Source organism: Mirounga leonina, unplaced genomic scaffold (assembly GCF_011800145.1).
Source record: "Mirounga leonina isolate KUSES-001 unplaced genomic scaffold, KU_Mleo_1.0 Mir_114, whole genome shotgun sequence".
Taxonomy (NCBI): Eukaryota; Metazoa; Chordata; class Mammalia; order Carnivora; family Phocidae; genus Mirounga; species Mirounga leonina.
In genome coordinates, this window is record NW_023270265.1 from 5081547 (window position 1) to 5109183 (window position 27637).

The window sequence follows — 27637 nt, forward strand, 5'->3', positions numbered from 1 at the left end:
ATTAGGAATTTGCTTTCCAAATTAAAATGTACAACCAGACAATCATCTAAAAGCCCTCTGAAAGATTAACTCTTAGTGGACTTTCTCCATACTCTGAAATTTGAACCTTATCAGGTTGCACAGGGCTCCTTGGGAGGAGGGAGAGGGTAGCAGGGGTTCATATGTGTGCTCTGCATGGCCAAAGGGCCACTGGAAATAGCCATAGGTTCGTGACCAAGGCCACGGGTCTGAGCCAAACGTGAACTTCCCTGTGGTGAGAATGATTGGAACCATCCAGATTCAAGCCCCTTTCTCGTGCCTTGAGGGAGGGATGGACTGTGACCTTATCATGAGAACCTAACTCATCTAATGAAAATCATTTTTATGTTGTCCATTATCATTGCTGGGTCCCCAACTCATGAGTTCTCAATCGCCATGAGGGAAATTTACATTACTAGATACAATGAACTATCCAAGGGCCGGCACGGATATCTTTCTGTTCCTGTAGATCAGAGACCTTTCCAGGACCACATACATACTGGAAGAGAGAAAGTCTGTCTCTTTCTGAAAGTATAGCTACAAACCCAGAGCTAGTGTGCACCATCTTTGCCCTCACTGTATTTAACAAGACATGTCTTGGTTAACACTGAAAAATGTCATCCACTTTCTACAAAAAAGGGCAAATCTGTCCCTGTTCGGCTTGTCCACTATTTTCCTCCTTTGTGGCTTAGGGTACAGCCAGGTGTCAGTGGCTTTATTTTTTTATTGTTACCTTTGCTGGACAGATGTAAGATACCCACCCCTGAAAAGTCAACAGGATAAGACCAAATTGAGATAAATGGTCTGAACTATAAGCAAAATCAGGTTCTGTCAATTCTGCCCCTTAAATACCTCTCCACCCCTCTTTGTGCTCTCCACCCTGACCTGTACTGCCCAAGGCCATTTCCTGGTACTGCTTGCCTGGATTACTGCCCTGACTGGTCTAACGGTCTCCAGTCTTAGATGCTTCAAACCCATCATACGATCGGTGGACTAGTAGATCTTTCTAAAATGTAAATGTGACCACATTCCTGTCCTACTTAAACCCTTCAGTGATTCCTTCTCGTTCTCCAAGTTAAATCCATGATGCGTAAGAGCCTTCACGATGTGGCCTCCACCTGGACAACCCTTTGCCATCTCCATAATGAATACTCTTTTTTAAGAACTTAACCTTGAAGCCATTTCCAAGGTCATATTTGTAGTACAGTGATTTTAGTTCTCCAAATGTTCCCCCAAAATGTGTGGGTTAGGTAAATGATGGTGCACACATATCATGGAATACTCTGCGGGAAATAAAAGTGATATGGGGGAATATTAGTAATGTTTGTCTCAACCATGGGTGGGGTTGGGCAAGTTTTACTTTATCCTTTATGCTTTTCTATATCTTCTTATTATTTTTTTTAGAGAGACAGCACAGGGTGGGGACGGGGAGAGAGAGGGAGAGAGAGAATCCCAAGCAGGCTCCACACCCAGCACAGAGCCTGATGCACGGGACTCGATCTCACGACCCTGAGATCATGATCTGGGCTGATATCAAGAGTTGGACGCTTAACTGACTGAGCTCCAAGCATAGTCTATTTTAATAATTAGTAAGGCCATTGCCATTTAAAACGAATTGTTGGATGACCCACGTTTTCATCGTCAACATGTACACACCAAATGAGATGTGGAATGACAGGCTTTAAAACCGAGCTACTTATTTTGCTCTGAGTGTAGAATAATTATGTGTCATCTCCTCTGTGAGTCTGCTTGTCAGTATGCAGGGCCACTGAGGCACTGTCAAAAGCTCAGACAATGACATGGAAGGGACCCTGTCCCCCTCAATAGGCCATTTTCCAGACAAGGAGCATGGTAGGCCGCCCTATTGGCTGGCAGTTTAAGGAATGGCCCTGATGCTGTCCCATCACTGTGACTTGTTTCTTTCATCTGTGTTTTCTCTGTCATTCTGTTCACTCCGGTTTCCTTTGCTGCCCACTTAATTCTCTCTCTCTCCCCCATATACTTCTCTGCTCTGTTTCTTCCAGCTCTTTGCGAAGCAAGGCAGCCAAAGGACAGAAAATGAAACTGCAATTTCAAGCCATTATTTCAAATCACATTTGCAAAGTCTCTATCCCTACCTAATGCCACAGATCAGTGGTGGGGATTGGCCACCGGAGAAAGCCAGACAAAACCCCCTAAAGAAGATTCCAGGGCTGCACCCACCCTCCTGGAAGGTCACCGTGAACACAGCAGAGTACAGAGGAGTCACCAGAAAATAAGCTCTGTGTCCAAAGCCCTATAAAAACCAAGCCTTCCTCTTCTCGGCATCAGAGCCTTCAGGATCTGGGCTCGGGGGTGCACAGAGGGAAGGAGAGAGAATGGGCTCAGAGAGTTGGTCTAAAGCCTCTAAAGTTCTTACAATTAAGTCAGGTTTTCTTCCGAGTCTGGGATCTGGCCCTTGCCGGCCCTCCTAATGTCATCTTTGGTTTCCTAGCACAAAGCCCCCAGTATCCAGGCCCATAGGATTACTCAAAGCTCCCCCCAGGAACGATTTCTCTCACCTGTGTGCTTTTGCAACTTCTGTGATTGGAGGTCAGCACTGCCTTCTCTGGCCCTCACCTGCCCAAGCCCAGCCCCACATGGACGACACCTAGTTTTCTAGGAAGCTTACCTAAGACAATCACTTTTCCTTGAAAAGATCCTTGACTACCACACACTGGTGTCCAGCCTGGTTTCATTCCTCTCCTCCGTGCCTCACCGCCCCCCGATGTACCTGTGTCCCAGCACCAACCCACCACGGGTCCTGCTGGCTCTCCCTCTCCTTGCCCTCTCTGATGGCAGGATGCTACTCTGGCACTTGCCTGGCCACTGGTACGAATGGACACTCAATTCAGGCTTGTTGAATTAACTCAGTCACCTGATAAGCAACAGGAACGGGGATAATCCAGGTTGTGGGGTTGTGCAGAAAACCCCGTCCACCACAGAAAGAGTTTAACTGAGTGGGAAGTGGGGTGCTGGGGAAATGCTGTTTGGGTCTCAGGGGAGTAGACACCCAGCAGCCTGCCACCCCGGGGACCCTCTCTAAGGCCACTCTCTCCCGACTTATAGTCACCTCTCTCCCTAGCTGGATGCTTCGGCTCTCTCCCCTGTGCACTGGGAGAATGAACCACCTGAACTGTGCGGTTATCACCAGGGATGTTAGTGCTATTTCCTGCACCTAACAGAAAGGAAGCTTCTCCAAGGAATGGGAAATTGGTGGGTTTCTTCATAAAAGTCCAGGAAAAGATATTTTATTCACCTGGCTTATCGTTCTCCCAAGTCCAAAAATGATCCATATGGAATGCAAGGAAAATGAGAACACAGTTTTCTTTCCACGCTATTCCTTGGAGTAATGGCACATTCTTAAAACACTGGTGTCAGAGCATTAAAACCCCCCTAATTCATGATATACACACAAACCAGGGAAAGAGGGGCCTTATACCAGGTTCAGGAGTGTGGTTAACTCCACATAACACCTTCCACGCTGGAAAAAACAAGTGTCTCTTAAATACACTCCCTGCGCTTGGCCCTGGGTACACACCAGTTCTGCCCTAAAAAATATAGTTTCGTGGGGCAATTGTGACAAAGGTAAGCATGGAGGGCCGCTAGCTTATCGATACTTTTAATTTCAAGAGTAATAGGAGTCCATTGCCCAGAAGAGCCATAAAAAGGGAGAAGGAGCCAAGAAAGTTTCCTGTCACCCAGGAGAAATACGAAGAATAACAATATTCACTCAATATTAGTAATATTACATACTATTAAATGGAACATCAATAAATGTTCACCCCAGGGTAATAAAAATGCAGGGTGGCTGGGACACACTAGACAGGACTGCTACTGCAGTAGATGCTCGTTTGCTTTCCAGCTTGGCTAACAGAAAGCGAATTTACCCCACATGCACACAGATGAATAGTTATCGAGGAGAAACCGACGTGGAATTAAAACAAACCAAAATATCCAAAAAATAATAATAATAAATAAAAATAAATTAAAAATAAATTTAAAAAAAACAAACCAAAATAAACAAACAAAAAACACGAACCCCAAAGAGGGAGGCCAATAGCCTGTCACATGTGTTGGCAGGGACAGGTTCGGCAAGCTAAGTCCCAGCCTCAGTGACTGGGAAAACGATGCTGAATCCAAGGCCCCCAAAGTGCAGGTGTATTAATTATAAATCACAAAATCCAGAAGTGTCCTGTTTTTAATCATTTATCAAACACGTCAACCTAGGAGGAAATGGAACATTAGCAGTGAGCTTCTTAAAGTGTAATTTCCTATAAGAGAAATTTATGGCCTGTACTTATTCTCCATTAGAGGACGTCTAACCTCTCTTATTAGTTTATTCATCAAGGCAGCCTGGTTTCGGGCCAGCTCTGCAAACCCGCAGGTCATCAGGAAAGGGATCTCTAGGGGATTTTTCCTCCTGGTCCAGTAGTGTTTTCCAGATCATAACACAGTTAACAGAAGTAGTCATGGTGCATTCGGCAGGAGGTTTTTAGGTATTCCCCAAAAGGCAATTCACAGAGCAAGCCCCAGGGACTACCCTGGCTATAAAGTGAACACCCAAAATGTACTTTGAAATGAAATGATTTTCTGTTTGCCATATGAGGTTTGTGATTGTCTTTCTCAAAGAGCACTGCTTCCCTTGCTTTTACGTTCAGGTTCAATTTCTTATTTAGTGATGTAATAAAGGGGCGATTCAGAACCTGGAAGCAAGGACTTCCCAATCAATGAGCTGCTCGATTCTTCATCCACTGGGCACCGTCTCTCCAGGATGCTATGGCCGATTTCCAAGCAACCCGCACAGCCCCCCAAAACTGTCTCCTTCCCCACATGCACAGCTGTTTCTCTGTTTATCAGATAGTCCCCAGCTCTGCAGGGGAGAGTAACCCAAGCCCTACTCTGGGCTTTCTCCAGATCTCTGTGTTAGATCACTCTGTTTTTTGGTTTTCTTTTTAAGATTTTATTTATTTATTTGACAGAGAGAGAGAGAGAGCACAAGTAGAGGGAACAGGAGAGGGAGAAGCAGGCTCCCCGCTGAGCAGGGAGCCGGATGTGGGGCTCAATCCCAGGACCCTGGGATCATGACCTGAGCTGAAGGCAGACGCTTAACTGACTGAGCCACCCAGGCACCCCTAGAGCACTCTTTCTGAGACTAACAGAACTCTCACCTTACAATGATGAAAACAAAAACACCTGATATTTACAACTTGGCAATGGGGGCCAGAGCAAGGAAAAAAATGTGAATATGAACATCTTACCTTGTTTTAAGGATATTCAGAAACTGCAAAATTTCTGAAAACTGTATCAGTCTGAGAGCTCTTAAAAATCTCAAACCTGGAAAGAGAAATGAAATAGAGACACATTATTCTCACTGCGTGGTTTTAATGTTCACACTCTGCCGTTTGATCTACGGCTGCCAAGGTTGAAGGGATATGAAGTTCTTGCAGAAGATTAAACCATCCGGTACCTTGGACATGGTCCTTCATTCTGATTCTTGACTGGTTTAATCTCCACTGGTAAACTTTCTCATTAAAGGAGGCCTGTTTTGAGCCACTGCAGAGGAAGGTGGGGAAAGCCCAGTTAAATGACGCTTCTCTCTTGTCCATCTCAGATTTAAAGCATTGTTTCTAAGTTACCTACTATTTTGAGAGGATTTTGTCTCTGAAAGGTACTGGGATTGGGGGAGGGTAACCTTTGCGCTAAGAGCAGATTACAAACAAATCGGATAACCTGATGATTTGATTTTTTTTTAAACTTTATCTTCAGCTGATAAAATGAAGAGTATAGCTCACATTGTGATCCGTTTTCTAGAAAAGTTCTATATTTTTCTCCCAATCAAAAAAAAAAAAAAATCAGATCAGTAAGATCTCACACCGCGTAACTTCAGGATCCAAAATGTATATATTTCCACTTTTAATAAGCATCAAGATAAATGTCTATCCTTTCTAAATTGGCAACCTCTGCTGAATGGAAATCAAGAGCCAGCATTTCTAGACAGCAGAAGAGAGGCAGGTACCGGGAAGGAAGCTACGATCCAGGATTAGAGAAAATACAAATTATTGTTGTGTTTTAATAGCCAGGGCTAATATATATTTCTGTTGAGATCAAATTCATGAGTCAAAAACATTCTGAGTCACTCATGGTGTTTTCATGCTTGGCCATCAAGTAAGAAAATTACTTACAAAATGCTGATTATCACAGCTTTGAGATAGTTTCAATATCACACCCTTTGCTAAGGGGATTTTCTTTTACGGATTTTTGGAAAGCGTTTTGTCAAGCGCCCCCACGTGCCAAGTGCAGTGCTAAGCACAGAGTGGGCTAAATTGGTGACAGGCAGCTCTTAGCCGTTGGGTGAGACTTCATTCTGCCCCCATCCGTGAGGCAGGAAGTGGTGGAAAAAAGCTGGGGGAGTCACTGCAATGATCAAGGGAAGGAGACAGATGGGAAGTTCTCCACTGTACAGCTCCACATTGGACCCAGTTAGATTTCGCCTTGTTCAAGGACTAGGGGGCAAGGAAGGACTAATCCAAAGCCCAGGAGGGGAAAAAAAAAAAATCTCACTGCACAAGAGGGAGAAAGGGATAATAGCTCAAAAGGGAAATTTCTCATCTAAAAAGGATTTACCTTCATGAACAGAAGATTTTCTCTGAAGATGCTGGCCTTCTATGCCAAATGATATTTATATTACTTTTATTAAACCAGAAAGCGCAGAGATGAGAAGGGATGTTGATGAACTGAAGGCCCAGGAGCCAAAACACAGTCCTAAGAGAACTGATGAAAGGTTCACTTAACGCAGCTGAACACTGCAGAGAACAAAACTGAGAAGTAATCCCAGAACACAGAGAACATAAAGAAAAGGGAGAAAAAAGGATGAAATCTAAGAAAATGGAAATGGAGGGGAGATCACAGAAATCCAACCTATGAATAAAATGTTCCAGAGGGAAATACAAACAACCTGTAGATTATAAGTAATGGCCAGGACATAATAGAAAAGAACTTTCTAGAAAGCCAAAAAGGACTCGAGATTAAGAAGCAAAATAAATGACCAACTCTTAGAAACTCATGTCGAGGAATATCTGCCTCTTCTTTTCTTCAAATTTTAAGTATTAACATAAATTTTTAAAAAAGTGTCAGGGTGGAGAGAGGGTCACCATGAATGCCACAAAGACTACATGATTTAATAGTAGGTGTAAATGACAATGGGCAACACTCAGAATCTTAAGACAAGGAGAATCTACCCCAGGACTTCTATACCTGTCAAGCACTTGTTCAACAATAAAGAAAACAAAACAAAACAAAAAATGTCTTCAAAAACCCAGGATCCCAGAAAATATATTGTTTGTGCAAAATATTTTCAAAGTTCTCAAGCCTCATTCAATCAGAATGAGTAGCAGAGGCTGAGGGCTATATTTTTAATAAACTCTACTGTTGGTCCTAAGCATCCAGCCCAAGCTAGATGGCTGGTCTCAGTCCAGCATCATCGGCAAACACTGCTGGGAGATAAAGGAACACATTTAGAAACTTGAGGTAGAAGACTAGCAGCACTGAAACCTGTCAGGGCACAGAAGGATGCTTTAGTCCTATATCAGCTGCTAATGGTTTCAGCCTGAAAATCCTGTGTGTGTGTGTATGTGTGTGTGTGTTTATTTATATATTTATGTATGCATATATATATTTGTGTGTATATATATATATATATTTTTCATTTATGGAAACAAAAATAGAATACAAATGACCCAAGCTTTGAACTGGATTTCTTTCTTTTTACTGTAGGTGATACTCTTTGCATCCTCTATAATTTGTCTGTAGCTTCCCACATTTTAAAGTGACTCACAAAAATAGAATAGAATAAAAGCTTCCCTTGTAATGGAGCTGTATGGAAATAAGAGTAGGAAACACAGTGAATGCAGAGCCACAGGTCCTATACTCTTGCTAGAGGTGAACTATAGATCTAGCTCTGAGCACTTTGTCAATAAAAAAGCAGGGAGACACTAGAAGATTAACAATGTACAGGAGAGAAAAACAAGCTGGTTCTCAAGGGAACAGCTTTTCCCAGGATGGAGACAGGAAAGAACTGGGTCCCGGAAAAAGCGACCCCAGATGATACAGGAACATTCTCATGGGCTGAACAACGGTGGGCTTTTATTTGACTGCCTTGTGTGGGTCATTTTCATGGCATTGGCTTTCATTAATACAAATGAGTAAACAAAGTTCTACGTGGGCTAAAAGAAAGCAGTCTGCATTTTATCCTTAGATTAAACCAAACTGTCTGGAGAAATGGTCATCTGAAGCACGTACCCTTCTGCTCCCTAACTGCTTTCTGCCCTTGACCCTGCTGGCCGATTCTCAGCATAGCAGCCAGAATGAACCTGGTAAAAAGTAAAATAGATCACGCCTCTCCTCTGCTCAAAATCCTCCAATGTCCCCATTTCACACAGAGTAAAAGTCAAAGTCCTCCAAGGACCCAAAGCAACACCACCCCATTTCCTTTCGGATCTGAGGGCCTCCTCCTGCTTCTGACATTATTCTCCTTCTGACCTGGCTGCCTTCCTCCATGATCCATCTCTGCCAGTATAGACATGCTCCTGCCCCGGGGTCCCTCACCATGGCACATGCTTGCTGTCTTCCCCGCATGGCCGCGGGGTGCATGCCCACACCTCCCGCAGAGGTATCCTTCCTGCAGCCACCTCAGTGAGACCTACCCTGGCTACCCCACCCAAACCGCAAGGCCCCTCCTTCTCCGCCCCCCAAATTCTTGCTCCTGTGCCCACTTTACTTTTCTGCACACCATGACGAAGCACTAGCGCTTTATTTACCTAAGTGATTTACCTCTGACTCCTTAGCCATAGCATCAGCTTGATGAGGGGAGGAAATGCGTCTGCTTTGCTCGTGGCTTTAAATTTGTGCCTGGCGTAAGGTGAGTGCTCAATAAATACCCACCTGAACTGAAGAAATGGATCAGCCTTTTGAAAAAGAATGAGCAGAGAGTTAAAGGGTACATACTCTGCATTCAGAACACTGAGACCACCCAGGCAGGGTGGTCTTATCCTGAAGAAAAGAGCCATGAGCACTGAGGGCTCACCTGACAGGTGAGGGCTGACACCCTTAGGACATCTAAAGCATCCTAACCAGGGAAAAGCCATAAACCATGGTCACTCTGCTGCACCCAGAGAGGTCCTATAGAAATACAGACAGCAACTCAAATTACATAAAGGAGACCAAGAAAAGGGAGAGGTGGAATGGACAATGCCTCATTGACAAATCATTCATCTTTTTTACTTTATAATATTGTATTCTTATCATTTATTCCCTATAACTTAAAATCTCCGAAATAAAATGATATTCTAGGAAAATATAAAATGACTCTGATAGAGAAGAATATGTAAAGAAGAAAATGTGTGTGTACCAAAAACCATGATTTATGCCCCCACAAAGATCCAGATGAGTTCAAGTGAGTTCCTTTAAATATTGAGAAACAGTAAACTTCTTCATTATATTGCCAACTAATTAAAATGGACTATTTTCTCATTTTCTGTACTCTGCATTGGTTTAGAAAGCTGGAATTACCTGGACATAGGTACTCCACACATTGAGGGGAAAAAAGGTAAGCTCATCACACTAATGACTAACTATAAGAATCCTAAATAAAACACTTCTATATCATATCTGAGACTATATTAAATGAATAACACACATGAGCTGTAGTGGATATTGTGAGGCACAGCCCAGGTCCCTTCTTCAGAGATCTTTATTCTTTTTTTTTTTTTTAAGATTTTATTTATTTGTCAGAGAGAGAGAGAGAGAGCACAAGCAGGGGGAGTGGCATGCAGAGGGAGAAGCAGGCTCCCCACTGAGCAAGGAGCTCAATGCAGGACTCGATCTCAGGACCCTGGGATCATGACCTGAGCCGACGGCAGACGCTTAACTGACTGAGCCACCCAGGCACCCCAGAGAGATCTTCACTCTTCCCTGATTTGTGAAGAGGTCTCACCTAAGGTTATACACTTGCCAGGGATGGCCCCCAATAACCAGTAGACGTGGGGACAAACACTCGCTGCGCTGCCTCCATTTGGGACAACCTTAAGGAGCCATCCAGCTGTAGAGTTCTACATGGCATTGGCTGGGGCCTCTGTTGCAACTGTACCAGAGCTGGAGCTCTCCACCCAGTCTTAGTACCTTCATCTCTCGACTCATACCCTGAAGACACAAAGGTTCAAAATCTTTGGGATGCAGCAAGAGCAGTTCTGACTAAAGTTCATCAATTTTGTATATCTTTTCAAAGAACCAGCTCTTAAGTTTCACTGATCTTTTCTATTTTTCTATTTTGTCTCTATTTCACTTATTTCCACTCTGATCTTTATTATTTCCTTCCTTCTCCTAGTCAGACTCATTGAGAAAAAGAAAGAGAGAGGAGGGGGAAAGAGTACAAATAAAAAAAATAAAATAAAATTAATTAATTAAATAAATAAAACAAATAAGTAAAATAAAAAATGAGGAGGGGGTGCTTAGCTGGCTCAGTCAGAAGAGCAAACAACTCTTGATCTTGGGGTTGTGAGTTTGAACCCCCCCCATTGTGTGTAGAGATTGCTAAAAAATAAATAAACTTTAACAAAAAAGGAAGAGGAGAATTTACAACCAATACCACAGAAATACAAAAAATATATAAGATATTACTATGAAAAATTATATGCCAACAAATTGGACAACCTAAGAGAAATGGATAAATTCCAAGAAATATATAGTCTTCTAAGACTAAATAGGGAAGAAATAGAAAATCAGAACAGACTGATTACTAGTAACAAAATTCAATCTGTAATCAAAAAACTCCCAACAAATAAAAGTCCAGGACTGGATGGCTTCACAGGTAAATCCTACCAAACATTGAAAGAAGAATTAATAACTATCTTTCTCAAAATATACCAAAAAAATAGAAAGGAATGGTTCCAAATTCATTCTACTAGGTCAGCATTACCTGATACCAAAACCAAAGATACTATAAAAAAAAGAAAAGTACATACCAATATCCCTGATGAACCCAGATGCAAAAGTCCTCAACAAAATATTAGCAAACCATATTTAAAAATACAAAAAGGATCATTTACCATGATCAAGTGGGATTTATTCCAAGGATGGTTCAATATCCACAAATCAATCAACATGATACATCACATTAACAAAATGGAAGATAAAAATAGTATGGTCATCTCAATAGACCCAGAAAAATCATTTGAAAAAATTCAACATCCACTCATGATAAAAGCTCTTCACAAAGTAGGTACAGAGAGAAATACCTCATCATAATAAAGGCTATATATGACAAACCCACAACTAACATGATACTCAATAGTGAAAAGCTGAAAGCTTTCCCTATAAGATCAGGAAGATGACAAGGATGTCTACTCTCACTACTTTTATTTAACATAGTACTGGAAGTCCTAGCCATAGCAATTAGGCAAGAAAAGGAAATAAAAGGCAACCAAACTGGTAAGGAGGAAGTAAAACTGTCACTATTTATAGATGACATACTACTATACATAGAAAACCCTAAAGACTTCATTAAAAATCTATTAGAACTGAAAAATGAATTCTTTAAAGCTATAGGATACAAAATCAATATACAGACATCTGTTGTGTTTCTATATACTACTAGTGAAATAGCAGAAAGAAAAATTAAGAAAATAATCCCATTTACAATTGTATCAAAAAGAATAAAATATCTAGGAATACATTTAACCAAGGAGGTGAAAGACCTCTACTCTGAAAACTGTAAGATATTAACGGAAGGAACTGAAGACAACACAAATAAATGGAAAGATATTCCATGCTCATGGATTGGAAAAATTAATATGGCTAAAATGCCCATCCTACCCAAAGCAATTTACAAGTTCAATGCAATCCCTATCAAAATGCCAATAGTATTTTTCACAGAACTAGAACAAATAATTCTAAAATTTGTATGGAACCACAAGAGACCCCAAATAGCCAAAACAATCTTGAGAAAGAAGAACAAAGTTGGAGGTGTCACAATCTCAGATTTCAAGATAAACCACAAAATTATAGTAATCACAATAGTATGATACCAGCACAAAAAACAGACACAGAGATTAATGGAACAGAATAGAGAGCCCAGAAATAAATCCATGCATATATGATCAATTAATCTACAACAAAGGAAGTATGAATATACAATAGGGAAAAGACAGTCTGTTCAATAAATGCTGCTAGGAAAACTGAACAGCTACATGCAAAGGAATAAAACTGGACCACTTTTTTATACCATACACAAAAATAAACTCAAAATTGATTAAAGACCAAAATGTGAAACTTGAAACCATAAAACTCCTAGAAGAAAACATAGGCAATAATCTCTTGGACACCAGTCTTAGCAGTATTTTTCTATATATGTCTCCCCAGACAAGGGAAACAAAAGCGAAAATAAACAATTGGGACTATATCAAACTAAAAAGCTTTTACACAGCAAAGGAAACCATCAACAGAACAAAAAAAAAACAACCTCCTGAAAGGAAGAAAATATTTGCAGATGCTATATCTGAAAGAGGTTAATATCCAAAACATATAAAGAACTCATATAACTAAACAACAAAGAAAACAAATAATCTGACTTTAAAATGAGCAGAGGACCTAATTACTTTTTTTTTTCCCAAAAAAGACATATAGATGGCCAACACACACATGAAAAGATGCTCAACATCACTGATCATCAGGGAAATACAAATCAAAACCACAATGAGATATCACCTCACACCTGTCAGAATGGTTACAATCAAAAATATAAGAAATAACAAGCATTAGTAAGGATGTGGAAAAAAGGGAACCCTCATGCACTATTGATGGAAATGTAAAATGGTGTAGGCACTGTGGAAAACAGTGTGGAGTTTCTGCAAAAATAGAAATACATTATGATCCAGTAATCCCATTTCTGGGTATTTACCCGAAGAAAATGAAAACACTAATTTGAAAAGATATATACAGCCCTATGTTTATTGCAGGATTATTTATGGTAGTCAAGATATGGAAGCAACTGAAGTATCCATCGATAGATAAATGGTTAAAGATGTGGTGTGTGTGTTGTGTGATATCACACACACACACATATATACACATACACGTATATATATACACAATGCAATATTACTCAGCCATTGAAAAGAATGAAATCTTGCCATTTGTGACAACATGGATGGATGTAGAGTATTATGCTAAGTGAAATAACTCAGACAGAGAAAGACAAATGCTACAAAATTTCATTTACACACACAGAACCTAAAAAACAAAGCAAACAAACAGAAACAGACACATAAATACAGAGAACAAACTGGTAATTGCCAGAGGGAAGGTTGGTAGGGGGACTGGAGAAATAGGTGAAGGAGATTAAGAGGTACAAACTTTTAGTTATAAAATAAATAAGTCATGGGGATGAAAAGTAGAGTGTAATAACTTCGTATGATGACAGATGGTAAATACACTTATCATGGTGAGCATTTCATGATGTATATAATTGTCCAATCACTATGTTGTACACCTGAAACTAATGTATGTCAACTATACTTCAACTTAAAAAAGGCACCCTGGAGATTATGTACCAGAAGGATAAGTATTCTGATAATACATGCAGGTACATTGGAGGTACTCAATAAATGGTAATTTCATCATATGAAGCCATAGAATTAAAAAGCATAGGATTATATACAACTCAACAGAAAAATAACAAGACAATCCAGAAAGACACACACACACACACATTCACTCACTCACACACCGTATGTAACATTATTGTTATTTTAAATTATGGGTGAAATGATGATGTTGACAATGATGAAATCTACTATTATTGATTGTGTACTATTCTTAATTACTTCTTGCATGCCAAAACCTTTAACTATAGTTTACAAGTACAACAGAAGAAAATAGTTAAGGATAAACAGACTAGAGAGCGTGTCCAGCACACAGTTTTTAAGCAACAGAGCCAGGTCTCAACCCAAATTTGTCTACCTGCACAAAGCCCAAGCTTATAAACACTGTCCTGCACAGACTTTGGCCAGTCAGTTCCAACTACAGACATCAGTGCTCAAGTAAGCACTTTCAACACTGAGATTCTCTTGCCATTCTCTAGCAATTTGTATTTCTACTGGTATGTAAATGATCATCTGCCCACATCCCCACCAGGTTGAGTACTAGGATAAGAAAAGAAAGCAAGGAGGGGGGGAGGGCGGGAGGGAAAGTGAGCCTCACCATTGGAAAGGCCCCAAACAGAAGCACATCACTACTTTAGGTTTCTTTTCTATGTCAACAAATGAAGTTAATTATTTTTCACATAATTATTAGTCATTTTATTTTCTTCTTTAAAGTGCTTTAGAGTGGCGTTTGCCAGATGACCTGTGTCTTCATCTTATTAATATATCTGGGCTTTGTTGGGGTACTGAGTGGTTCAGTCAGTTAGGTGGTTGGCTTTCGATTTCGGCTCAGGTCATGATCTCAGTGTCCGGGGATAAGAGCCCAGCGATGGGCTCCATACTCAGCAGGGAGTGTGCTTGAGGATTCTCTCTCCCTCTGCCCCTTCCCCTACTCATGCTCTCTCTTTCTAAAATAAATAAATGAAAATTTTTTAAATTTAAAAATTTAAAATTTAAATTTAAATTTAAAATTTTTAAATATGTATATGTGTATATATGTATTGGGGCTTTATTGTGCTGTGGACATTATGCTATTATCTCCCACCGTTCGTCATTCTTCTTTTAATGTTGTTTCAAGGATTTTTCTAAGTCTAAAATTTTGCTTAAGGTGGGGTTTTCTCTTTTTTCTTTTCAGATTCTAAAGTTTGTTACATGGTCTGATACTTCAGTCTTCCATCACTGTTTCTTTTTGTTAAAATTCAACAATGGCCACCTCCAACATAAAAATAGATTTTTTAAATGCATCAACCTTTCCTCTTTATACATTTAAGGCAGTGGTTCTGAACCTTGGCTGCACATTTCAAGCACCTGGAAAGTTTTTGGGTTTTTTTTAAGATTTTATTTATTCATTTGACAGAGAAACAGAGAGAGAGGGAACACAGCAGGGGGAGTGGGAGAGGGAGAAGCAGGCTTCCCACGGAGCAGGGAGCCCGATGAGGGGCTCGATCTCAGGACCCCGGCCGGGATCATGACCTGAGCCGAAGGCAGACGCTCAACGACTGAGCCACCCAGGCGCCCCAAACACCTGGAAAGTTTTAAGAATTACCGGTAACTGCATCTATTCTGACCTCATGGGCCTGGGTTCAGCCAGGCAGAGGGAGTTCTAAGCTCTGAGATGATTCTAAGGAGCCATCAAGGTTGAGAAGCATTGCAAACTTTCTGTAAATGGGCAGATAGCAAATATTTTAGGATCTCTCACAACGTCCCACTCTGCTGTAAATGTGTGTAAATGAATGGGCATGGCTGTATTGCAATAAAGTTTCACTCAAATAAATAGTCCAAGGGGTCTAGTTTGCTACACCTGTATTAGAGAACCACTATTCAGGGGCGCCTGGGTGGCTCAGTCGGTTAAGTGTCTGCCTTCTGCTAAGGTCATGATCCCAGGGTCCTGGATCGAGCCCCGCATTGGGCTCTTCTTAGCAGGGAGCCTGCTTCTCCCTCTCCCTCTGCTGCTCCCCCTGCTTGTGCTCTCTCTCTCTCTGTCAAATAAATAAAATCTTTTCAGACAATGAATCATGGAACACCACATCAAAAACTAATGATGTAATATATGGTGACTAACATAATAAAATAAAATTTAAAAAAATAAAGTTATTTCCAAAATATAAATAAATAAATAAATAAAATCTTTTTAAAAATTAAAACAAAAATAGAAACCCACTACTCAAATTCCACATGCACAGAGATGACCTAGGATTTGTTAACATTCAGGATCTGATTCAGTGAGTCTGAGATGGGGCCTGATACTCTGCATAGTTAACCAGCCCTAACATGGTGCAGGTGCTCTTGGTCAGAGACCACATTTTGAGAAAACAAGGCTGTAGGGCAGTTGTTCTCAGACTTTGCTGCCCATGCAATCTCCCAGGGATTTTAAAACAATACTGATACCTGCCTCCCACTCCCACACATTCAGATTTAATTGATCTGGACTACAACCTAGGGGTCAGAATATTCTAAACTCCCCAGATGATTCTAAAGTGCAGCCACATTTGGGAACCACTGGTTTAGGATTGTTTCTTTTAACCTTGTTAATCTATCTCAGTGTATTTATTTATTTTGGTCAATAGTATGCTAATGGAATGAAGCTTTACTTTTTTACTCAGATAGTTAGCAAATTTCCCCTACCTGAGTAATCACTTGAGTAATCTAAAATCACTAAGATACCCACCAAGCATGCTGCCTCTCTACTTATATTAAATTAATTTTAAAGAGCATACTTGCTAACTATAAGTTAGAAGATATCTATAGTATAATAATAATATAGTATAAGATATCTATAGTATAATAATCATAGTATAATAATCTATAGTATAACATAATATCTATAATATAATATAATGTAGTATATATAATAATATAGTATAATATATCTATAGTATAATATATAATTATAGTATAATAATTTTTTTATACCTATAAAAAAATGTATTCAGCGTGGGGTGCCTGGGCGGCTCAGTCAGTTGAGCGTCCAACTCTTTTTTTTTTTTTAAAGATTTTATTTATTTATTTGAGACAGAGAGAATGAGAGACAGAGAGCATGAGAGGGAGGAGGGTCAGAGGGAGAAGCAGACTCCCTGCCAACCAGGTAGCCCGATGTGGGACCCGATCCCGGGACTCCAGGATCATGACCTGAGCCGAAGGCAGTCGCTTAACCAACTAAGCCACCCAGGCGCCCGAGCGTCCAACTCTTAATATCCGCTCAGGTCATGATCTTAGCGTTTGAGATCCAGCCACAGTGTCAGGCTCCCTGCTCAGCAGGGAGTCTCTTGAGAGTCTCTCTCCCTCTTCCTCTGACCTTCCCCTCCCACCCTGAACATGCATGTGCTCTCTCTCTCAAAATAAATAAATATTTTTAAAAATGCATTTAGCTCAAGATCTTAGGGAAAAAGTCATCTTAACAACATGAGGAGGTAGATGATTGCTATTTTAGTGTTTCTAACTGAATAATCAGAAAACCAATAAAGATTAAAAGTGATAAAAAAATTTATGGGGACAAACAAAAACAATCAAACAAAATAAAGTACTGGCTGATCCAATAAAGACGCAAATAGAAAAAAAATTCATGCACAGGTCTATACTAATAAAACCGAAAGCCTCAGTAATAGGGGATGACTTTCCAAGAAATATAAACCTTGAAAGCTGATACAACCAAAAAGGGAAATAGTTATAGAATAATAACTGATACATAAACAGAAAAATTTACTAATACCTTCCCCTCAAAGACTTTGCAACCATGTAATTTATTATTAAATTCTTTAAAACATTTACATTTCATTGAAATTCTAAACTATCCCATAATGCAAAAAAGACAGAAAACTACTAAAGTTGTTTTATAAAATAGACACCAACCCGGCACAAAAAAACTGATCTTCAAAGTACAAAAATAAAATAAAGTAACCTCACTAATGTTAGAAATGCCACGATTCTACATAAAATACCTATATATATATATATATATATATATATATATATATATAATTCATCAGTAGATTAAAATATATATAATTCATCAGTGATTAAAATAATAATCTGGTTCTGGTTAAACCAGTAATAGTTCTGGTTAAACATAGCAGATAGAATGGAATGCTTTATCTCTGACCCCTCTCAAAACCTCACTGAAGTAATGCTAGAATCCCCAAAGACAGAAAGAAGGAAAGAGAGACTATAGCACGTAAGAGAAAAGCGCAAAATGTTGGCAGGTGAAAAGTGGATATTCAGTTGGAAATTAACTTGGCAGAGCTGAGGAACCTAATTTCATATTTGTATAGCACAGAGTAACTGTGTGTGTGTGTCTTATATATAATATACGTATATGTTATATATTATTATATATTATTAAATTAATTTCCAGAAGGAGAAAATAAAGGCAATTGGAAGCAGGAAAAATTCAAAATAATATTAGAATCAAGTTCCCAGGCCAAAAGAATGACCTGCATCCTCAGATTGGAAAGGTCTGTTAAGTGTCCAGCAGGTTGAATTTTCAAATACCCAAATCTAGATATATCATGGTGACATTTCAGAACATCAATGTAAATAAAGATATAAGCCCCTCAGAGCAGTGAGAGAATCAAATTATTGTCACAATTCCCGTGGCTGTACTGGATGAAAGGAAACAAAGAAAGAGTATCTTCATAATTCTCAGGAGAAATCATTTTGAGGGGCGCCTGGGTGGCTCAGTCGTTGGGTGTCTGCCTTCAGCTCAGGTCATGATCCCAGGGTCCTGGGATCGAGCCCCGCATCGGGCTCCCTGCCCAGCGGGAAGCCTGCTTCTCCCTCTCCCACTCACCCTGCTTGTGTTCCCTCTCTTGCTGTGTCTCTCTCTGTCAAATAAATAAATAAAATCTTAAAAAAAAAAAATCATCTTGAACCAAGAAAGACATACTTAGCCAGCTGGAAAAGAAATTAATCCAAAAGTAGTGAGATATAAGAACCAATGGGGGAAAAGAGTTAAAAGAAATTGATTAGTTTATGTGTTCACTGAATATTATAAAACATAATAAATAATAGCAACGACCCCAAAATTAGAATCTCTGGATGATACTACATGGAAGATGAAGATATGGAGGGGGGGACAGCAGTGGAGGTAAAAAGGTGAGCTAAAGTCGTCATCCTGTTTGTGGGGAAGAAACTATTTTTTTTTAAGTTTATTTATTTTAAGTAATTTCTACACCCAACATGGGGCTCAAACTCACGACCCCGAAATCAAGAGTCACATACTTTTCCAACTGAGCCAGGCAGGTGCCCCAAGGGGAAGATACTATTAATTATACACATTGAGAGAAAAATTTAAGTTTGTGTATCAAAAACTTAAGAATGTATTTGGAATTATAAATTCAAAAATCTTAGAGGGGGAAAAAAAACAAAGAATTTGATCAGTCCAACTAAAGGAAAAGAATTGTGAAAAAAGAAACCAAAGAAAAGCATATTAATTAGAAAATACTATTGTAACAGCAAAAATAGCCCAATTATATTAGTCATCACAACAAAATCAGAGTTAAATTCACCAATTAAAAGACAGACCCTCAGATAGTAGAAAACCATCAGTAACACACTCCAGATGCATGCTGTTTGTAAGAAATACACTAGAAACAAAATATAAAGTAAAGTTAGAAATGAAAAGCTGGGGGCGCCTGGGTGGTTCAGTCGTTAAGCGTCTGCCTTTGGCTCAGGTCTTGCCAGGGATCGAGCCCCGCATCAGGTTCCCTGCTTGGAGGGAAGACTGCTTCTCCCACTCCCACTCCCCCGCTTGTGTTCCGTCTCTCGCTGTCTCTCGCTTTCTGTCAAATAAATAAATAAAAATCTTTAAAAAAAAAAAGAAATGAAAAGCTGAAAAATATGTACCAGACAAATGCTGACCAAAAACCAGGCAAATAAAGTGATAATGATATTAAATAAAGTGACAGCTACTGTGAAAAATTATGAAAGAAATAAAGAGTAATACCTCATACTGATAAAAGGAACATCCACCAAGAATGTGTAACAATGAAAAAACTTTACAGACCTAAGAATATACCTTTGAGATACGGAACACAAAATCACAAGAATACATCAAACAAACAAAAAACGTTGGCAATGCCACAGTACAATGGGAGATGTTAATGTTCCTTTTCCAGAAACTAGCCAAAAAATAAGCACAAATAAAGAATATTTGCATAACATTTAATTCCTTGGGATATATTCGTATGTATTTACCGGAATGGATAGGCAGACACATCTATTACTCACTAAACTAGGAACACACGTTCTTTAATAACAACCATTGAATAGTCACAAACACTGACCATGTATTAGGCCACAAAAAACTTCACCAAATCCCAAAATGCAGAAATCACAGAGGCCATTTACCACAAAGCAACAGAATAAGAAAATCACAAAAAGACAGGCAAAATAGACTGTATTACATAGAGAAGAATTTAACATATGAAAAGGGAGTCATCACAAGTTAAAAGGACCTGAGCATTATGCATTCATCATGGAAGGATTGGTGAATAGTGGTGATCAATATAAACAGCCATCTCATACCATAATTGAAGTTAATTTGAGATGAACTGAAATGAAATATAAATAATAAGCCACAGAAAAGCTAAAAAAAATGTAATTATGTATTTATTAGCTGTCTGCAGAGAGGAAGAATTTCTAAACTCAGATGCAAAAGGAATCATAAAAAGCTTTTAAATATCAGAGCAGCCACCATAAAAATATCAAAATTCTGTATGTCAAAAAAAGTACTGAAAATGATAACATACAAGAAAAATAATTTAATATGATATACTAAGGATGAACTCTTTGTAATGCCAAAAACCCTATCCCTAGTTCATAAATAGGTGAAAAATCATAAAGGGGCACATCATGAAATAGTTAAGTATAACTAGTAAACAACCATTAGATATTATTAGACTTGTTTGAAATAAGAGTGGGAGAAGCAGTCTTCCCGCCATGCAAGTTAACCCAAAATACAGTAACATTGTGTTTTGTCTACTTAACTAGCAGTATATCTGAGTTTCACCTCCTAGAGATGACTCTCTAATAAAAATAATCTTATAATTTGATGGTGGAATTGTCAATCAATTCAGCAATTTCAGAAAGTTATTCTGCGTTATGAATCAAACTAATTCCATTTCTGGAAATACAGCCTAAGGAAAAATAAAAAATATGGGGAAATGCCACAGAAACAAAGATGTTCTTTGCAAAACTACTCATTAACTAAGAAAAACAGATGGCAGCTTAATACCTAAACATAGATTTTCTTTAATATTGTCCATCTTCTTCATGAGATATTATACAAGTTTGATAATAATGTAACAGGGGAGGGCGCCTGGGTGGCTCAGATGGTTAAGCGTCTGCCTTCGGCTCAGGTCATGATCCCAGGGTCCTGGGATCGAGTCCCGCATCGGGCTCTCTGCTCCTTGGGAGCCTGCTTCTCCCTCTGCCTCTCTCTCTCTGTCTCTCATGAATAAATAAATAAAAATCTTTAAAAAAATAATAATAATAATGTAACAGGGGAAATGCTTACGACAGTGTTAAGTTAAAGAAGCAGGATATGGAAAGCAGAATGGTGGTTACCAGAGGCTGAGGAGTGAGGGGGAGGGGGGTTATTTAATGGGCAAAGAGTTCCAGAATTGCCAAATGTCATGTTCTGAAGATGCATTTCACAACAATGCCGACACACTTAACACTACTGAAGTGTATACTGAAAAATGGTTAAGATGGAAAATTTTATGTTCTGTGTTTTTTACCACAATTAAAAACAAACAAACAAACAGGAAACATTAAAAAAAAAAGTAGTAGTATATAAAGTGCATGTTCTCAGGGTGCCTGGGTGGCTCAGTCGTTAAGCATCTGCCTTCGACTCGTGTCATGATCCCAGGGTCCTGGGATTGAGCCCCGCGTCAGGCTTCCTGCTCAGCGGGAGGCCTGCTTCTCCCTCTCCCACTCCCCCTGCTTGTGTTCCCTCTCTCTCTCTCTGTGTCTCTCTCTGTTGAAATAAATAAATAAAATCTTTAAAAAATAAAAAAAAATAAAAATAAAGTGCATGTTCTCTATGATAAAACTATAAAAACTACAAGTATATGAAAAACAAAAACTAGAAGAAAAACATAAAATGATGACAGTAGTTGTGTTACAGATGCAGGATTTTTGAATTTCTTTAATTTTCTTGAGTCTTTAAAAAATTTTCTGTAATAGGTACATGTAAATTTTTTTTTAAAGATTTTATTTATTTATTTGACAGAGAGAGACACAGCGAGAGAGGGAACACAAGCAGGGGGAGTGGGAGAGGGAGAAGCAGGCTCCCCGCCGAGCAGGAAGCCCGATGCGGGGCTCGATCCCAGGACCCTGGGACCAGGACCTGAGCCAAAGACAGACGCTTAATGGCTGAGCCACCCAGGTGCCCCTACATGTAAATTTTTTTATTCATAATTTTTAGTTGCTATTGTAGAGTTGGTGGCAAGTCAGGACTGAGCTCAGGTCCTCTGGCTCTGAGCCCTGTGTCCCTATTAAGAATCAGGACCCTGAAGCCAGAGGCTCCAGGCGGGGAGGACCCCCAGCCACTGCTGTCCCTTCAGAGGGTCAGACTTGGCACCCAGGACCCAAACAACCAGGTTAGGGTCGTCCTGAGAATAGGTGCCCTGGCATCTCCACACTGGCCAGTGACACTAGTGAAGGGATTAGGACCTCTTCCTCAGATGGAAGCAGCATTGCTATTCCAGCAGAGACTGAAGGACATGGAGGGAAATGATAAATCGTTCACCATTCAGGGTTCCCAGGAACCCAGGGCAGAAACGACTCTGGAGATTCCTGCAAGCAAGGTCCCATCCGAGTAGAAGACCCAGGAAATACACAAAACACGCCTCCCAGCTTGTGCTGGAAAGCCTGCCAGTATATTCCAATTTGCTATTTTCCATTCTCTTTAACGCCTTCATCTTTAAATCCAAAAAGCTGAAAGGTTCAAATAAAACCCTGTCCTTTCCAATCCCTCCAACCCCACGTAAATCTGGAAGAGCAATTACAAGGTCATAGTCATCTGGCCTTGCAGCTGGAGAGCTCACACTGAGGCCGGGAGTCCTCAGGGTACCGGCGGGGCAGATGCGAGCACAGGGAGTCTTCTCCAGGGTGGTCACCCAGCTGCTGCCACCAGGTCCCACCACCCATCCTCCGCTCCAGGCCCACGTGCTTCTCAGCCCCAGCAGAGTGAGTGGAGCTTTGCCTTTCCAGCTGGAGGGAGGGGACCGTCTTTCTTGCTCTCAAGCGCCCCTGGGCTTTTGTTCCTCCAGGTAGAGCTAGTGTTTTAGAAATGGTGCTGCTCGCTTGTCTGACCTGTTCAAACCTTTTCCCTTGGTAATCGTTCAGGCTGTTTTGTTCGCCCACCGTATCCCAGTCCTGCTTCCTGTCCGACAGATACTAAACATCAGTTGATATTCAAACTGCGATTGTCACCTATTCCTCCATCCATTCATTCATTCATCCATTTACCCATCCATTCATTCATTCATGCCAGACATGTGCAGTGAGCGTCTCTCTATACCAGTCTCCCACTGTTCTGAACACTGAAGGCACCAGGGGTGATGCTTCTGCTTCAAGAGTCTTCCATTTGAAAAGGGAAGCCAGAAAGTAGAGAAACACATTTTTTTTTTTTTGAGTAAACAAGCACGTCTTATTGATTTGATCTCTTAAAGATATATGAACTAACTCATCTTTCCCCTCCCCATTGCCAGAACCATGGTCCCAGCCACTGTTACCTCTAGCTAGGTGGGCAGACCCAAGCTGGTCTTCCTGCTTCACTTCTATTCCTTCAGCCCACCCTGCCCCTGACCATTCTCCAGACATCAGTCAGGTCACATCACTCCCAGCCGAGAGCCGCCTCACTAGAAATCAATTTTAGATTCCTTACCTTGCTCTGGAAGGCTTCACATGATCTCGTCTCTATTCATTTCACTTCCACTCTCCCCATCCTCATATCTCCCACACTGTGCCTCTACTCTACTCCTTGAACATTTCCCACGGCATTCTCAGTTCAGGGACTTCCCTTCCCTTCCTTTCTAGAATGTTCTTCCCCTAAATCATGGCAAGGCAGGCACAACTGGACACAGCCAATCTGTAGCCCCCCTCTCATTACCCTGTCCCTCTTTAGAATATTTATCACTATCTACCATGATCTTATTTGCTTGTTTATGTGCCCATTTTCCTCCGTAGAATGTCAGCCCCACTGCAGTAGGCACCTCATGCACCTGCTCACCACCGTGTCCATCATCTTCCAGAACAGTGATGACTGGCACATAGTAAGCACTCACTGCTGAAAATGAATGAATGGATTTATGAGAAACCCTTCCAAAGGAAAGTAAGAAGACTGGATACTAAGTTAAACCTGTAGTATTACTCAGTTACTCAACTCTTACTCAGGAAATGGTCTATTTCTCTTAGCTTATGATCCCATCATTTCTGCTCATCTCTCTAGCTGCTTTCATGGTGGTCCTTGCTGGACCACCATGCTGGATGTTTTAAAGCACAGAGCAGCTCTTTCTTGAAGTAAAGGGAGAGGGAAGATAATCCAGTCAGCACATCAAGGGCCCTAGCCACGGGGCATGAGTATTTACACTCCAGGTGAAGTCCATGCAGATGTTTCAGCCTTAGGGAGCCTTTCAGGCCAGTTCTAATGAGAAGGATTGGCCAGGATTCACCTATCACTTGCTTGCTAATCGGAATTTCACTATACATAATTAGATAATGCAGAGGTAGTCTGAGGGACCTATTCGCCTCAGAATCCTCATCTGGGCTCCAACGGGGCAATACTTCATTTTAAAGAAGCTCCTCGTACCACTAACCTCTCTGGAAGTAAAATATATCTATTCCTAAGTTGGGGATCTTTAGGTCCAGAAACGTAAATTTAAGCCATTAATTTCAAACTCCTACACATTATGGATGACCAAATAAAACCAAATCCCTCTCAGAAAACTGTTGAGACAGAAGAACCTTCCCAGAGGATGCCTCTTTGATCTCTGCTGGGTAAGAAGAATGAAGCACCACACAAGACAGGCAAGACAGCGTCTCCATGGTCCAGTATGAGGACATAAGAAAGCAAACAGAAACGGCACTGTTGTCCCTGAAAAAAGAATACTGTTCCTAGCTCCAAAAGCTTCTTCTGAAAATGCTGACTCACTGGAAACTGGTGCCACTTAATAAATAAGAAGGAGGTTATTGCCGTCATTTGCCAAGCTTTCCCCAACATTTCTGAAATATATCCCTTAATAGCTCAAAAACATTGGGGAGCACTAGAGACCAGCCGCATTCATCTAAAAAGGAAAGCCTGGATTTCTGCCTGGCCCGAGAAACATCTGAGTTCAGGGGTATGCCAAGCCAAGAGGAATGGAGAAGGCTATCACCTGGCCACTGGATATCACCCTAAATCCAGCCGCTAAGAAGGGCACTTCTTTCCTGGGCAGCCTCCAGGAACATGGGATACATTTTGAGGGATAAATGCCAGGGCTGGGAGGGACCTTACCCCAAGAGGCGCAAACCCTGCTGCAGGACACCAGAGACTGCCAGAAGTTCTGCCGTTCCTCCTTCTCAGGGGTGGTGGGTCCAGACCTCACCCGGTAGCCATTATGGAACAAGTCCCCCAGAGACTTTCTGCGGCGCTTGATGGGTTTGTAAGCCTCTGTGGTGGTGCTGTTGGGTGAGTGATGGTAGACCAGAATCTTACTGGGGATCATGGTGGAAGCAGAGAGCTGGGCTGGGCTCCAGGTCCCCTTCAATTCATGTCTTGCACAAGCTAATGTTCTGCAAGGACCTGGAGGAGTCTGTTTCTCGGACCCGCGCTGCAAACAGGTCCTCCTGTCTAGCACAGTGTGGCTCACCAGCATTTATGTCCTGGTGGAGAGTCCCTCCTCCCTCACTCACCAGCACCCTTGCAAAAATCCTAGCACACTCTGGGTCCTCAGAAAGGCAGTTGGGGAGGGAGGGGGAGCACTCTCATCCAGTATGTCCTACAAGCTGATCAATCAGCTTCACTCTGTAAATTACCACATAAGCTCCTTTGGACATGGTTTAGGGGGATGGGAGAAGAAAAGGCTATAATTCCTCAAATCAAGGAGCACAGGAAGTGGTGTGGGGGTGGGGGGAGCCGCAGTTTGCATCTTACTGGGCCATTTCTTTTATTTTGGTGATCCTGTCTGATGATTGAGGGTTCTTAGGGAAGACTCCCTTATAGAATATGATGCCCAACTAGAGAGAAAAATTGAATGGTCCCACTCCTTCTGTCCCACCTCCCACTACCAACATAACCCAGATACATCAATTCTCTGCTAATCTCACGTGTAGGACTGAGGCAGAGGAGGGATTTTAGACTTTCCAGAAGACAGGAGGAGACACTCATTAGAGCTCCTGCCCCTATACTTCCCTACATTGTGGTTCTCAGCATTTCCTCTCATTACTAACACCAATCCCCTCTTTCCCCTAGGGCACTGAGTGTAAACAAAAATACAGCAGGGACAGAGAAAGTATTAAAAATATAGACAGAGAAATATCTATATTCATAAATTGTTAGTCAAGGCTCCCCATAATCTGGCCCCAACCTCTTTTTCCAGCCTTTACACTGCCTTCTAGCAAAGCTAAAATGATCAGATGGAATTTTCAGTGAGAGCAACTTATTTCTCCTCAGTATAGATTAGTTCGTCCCCCCAACCATGAAGTATTAAGTATCTATCATGTGCCAAGCATTGTGACGAGTATGGGTGTTCAGCAATTGACAGGAACAGTACAAGTTCAGCCATGATGGAGTTTATAGTGTAGTAGGAGAGAGAAGCAATATAAAATTTCTATCAGAAATTCATTTAATTAATAGTTTGAGTAAAGTGTTGCAAAGGAAAGCCTAAGTAGCTATCTATATGAGTGTGTGTGTGTGTGTGTGCATGTGCACATGTGTGGTGCATATTTGTGTATCTGGATGGATATGTGTGGAAAATGTTGTGATGTGTATATCAGAAAGGGCTTCATATTGATTAGGAGTCCTAGCAGTTGAGTAGCAGACAGACAGCTGAAAAGAAAACAAGTTGTAGTGAGGGGAATTTTTTGTGGCTGAGGAATCCACATGACAAATATCCCAAAGAGGGAAGAAAATGGACTGTTCCTGACTTGAAAGGAACTCAATGTGTCTAAAATGAAACAACTGATGGGAGACTAACTTTTTAAAACTTACAGTTCTCTCGAAAGGATCAATGTAACTATAGGTCCTACAGACATCAAGAGGATAATGAAGGAATATTATAAACAATAGTATGTCTACAAATTTGAAAAGTAAATGAAATAGAAAAATTTTGTTACAAATACAACTTTTTCAAAATGACACAAGAAGAAATGAAAAATCTAAACAGCCATGTAGCTGTTAAAGAAATGAAACTTCAATGCCACAAAGAAAATTTCAGGTCTAAATGATTTCCATTGGAGAATCCTACCAAACATTTAAGAAGGCAGTAATACCTATCTTATAGAGAAAAAGGAAACATTCCCCAAATTGTTTTATGATGTCAGCCTAGCAATGACACCAAAATCTGACAAAAGCATTACAAGAAGAAGGAGAAGAAGGAGGAGGAGGTGGAGAAGGAAGCAGAGGAAGATGGGGGAAGGAGGCAGAGAAGAAGAAGGTGGGGGGGAGAAGAAGGAAGAGGAGGAGGTGGAGGGGAGGAGTAGGGGGGAAAGAAGGAGAAGGAAGAGGAGAAGGAGAAGAAGAAGGAGAAGGAGGAAGAGAAATTATAGACCAATATACCTCATCAACATAGGCACAGCAATCCTTAAATACATACTAGTAAAGTTAATCTGGAATAATACATCATGACTAAAGGAGTTTATCCTCAGAATACAAGATTAGCTTAACAAATGAAAACCAATAATGTTATTCACCACATTAACAA

General features: G+C 40.6%; 1 protein-coding gene across 14 annotated transcripts in view; it reads right to left on the reverse strand.

The window, feature by feature from the left end:
- The window catches only part of KCNMA1 (potassium calcium-activated channel subfamily M alpha 1), a 725292-nt gene that overhangs the window by 236834 nt on the left and 460821 nt on the right, over positions 1 to 27637 (reverse strand). For all 14 annotated transcript variants that reach the window (XM_035022513.1, XM_035022505.1, XM_035022592.1 and 11 more), the window contains one exon: positions 5298 to 5373. In XM_035022513.1, the coding sequence (XP_034878404.1) occupies positions 5298 to 5373 (76 nt within the window). The remainder of the gene's footprint in view (positions 1 to 5297; positions 5374 to 27637) is intronic.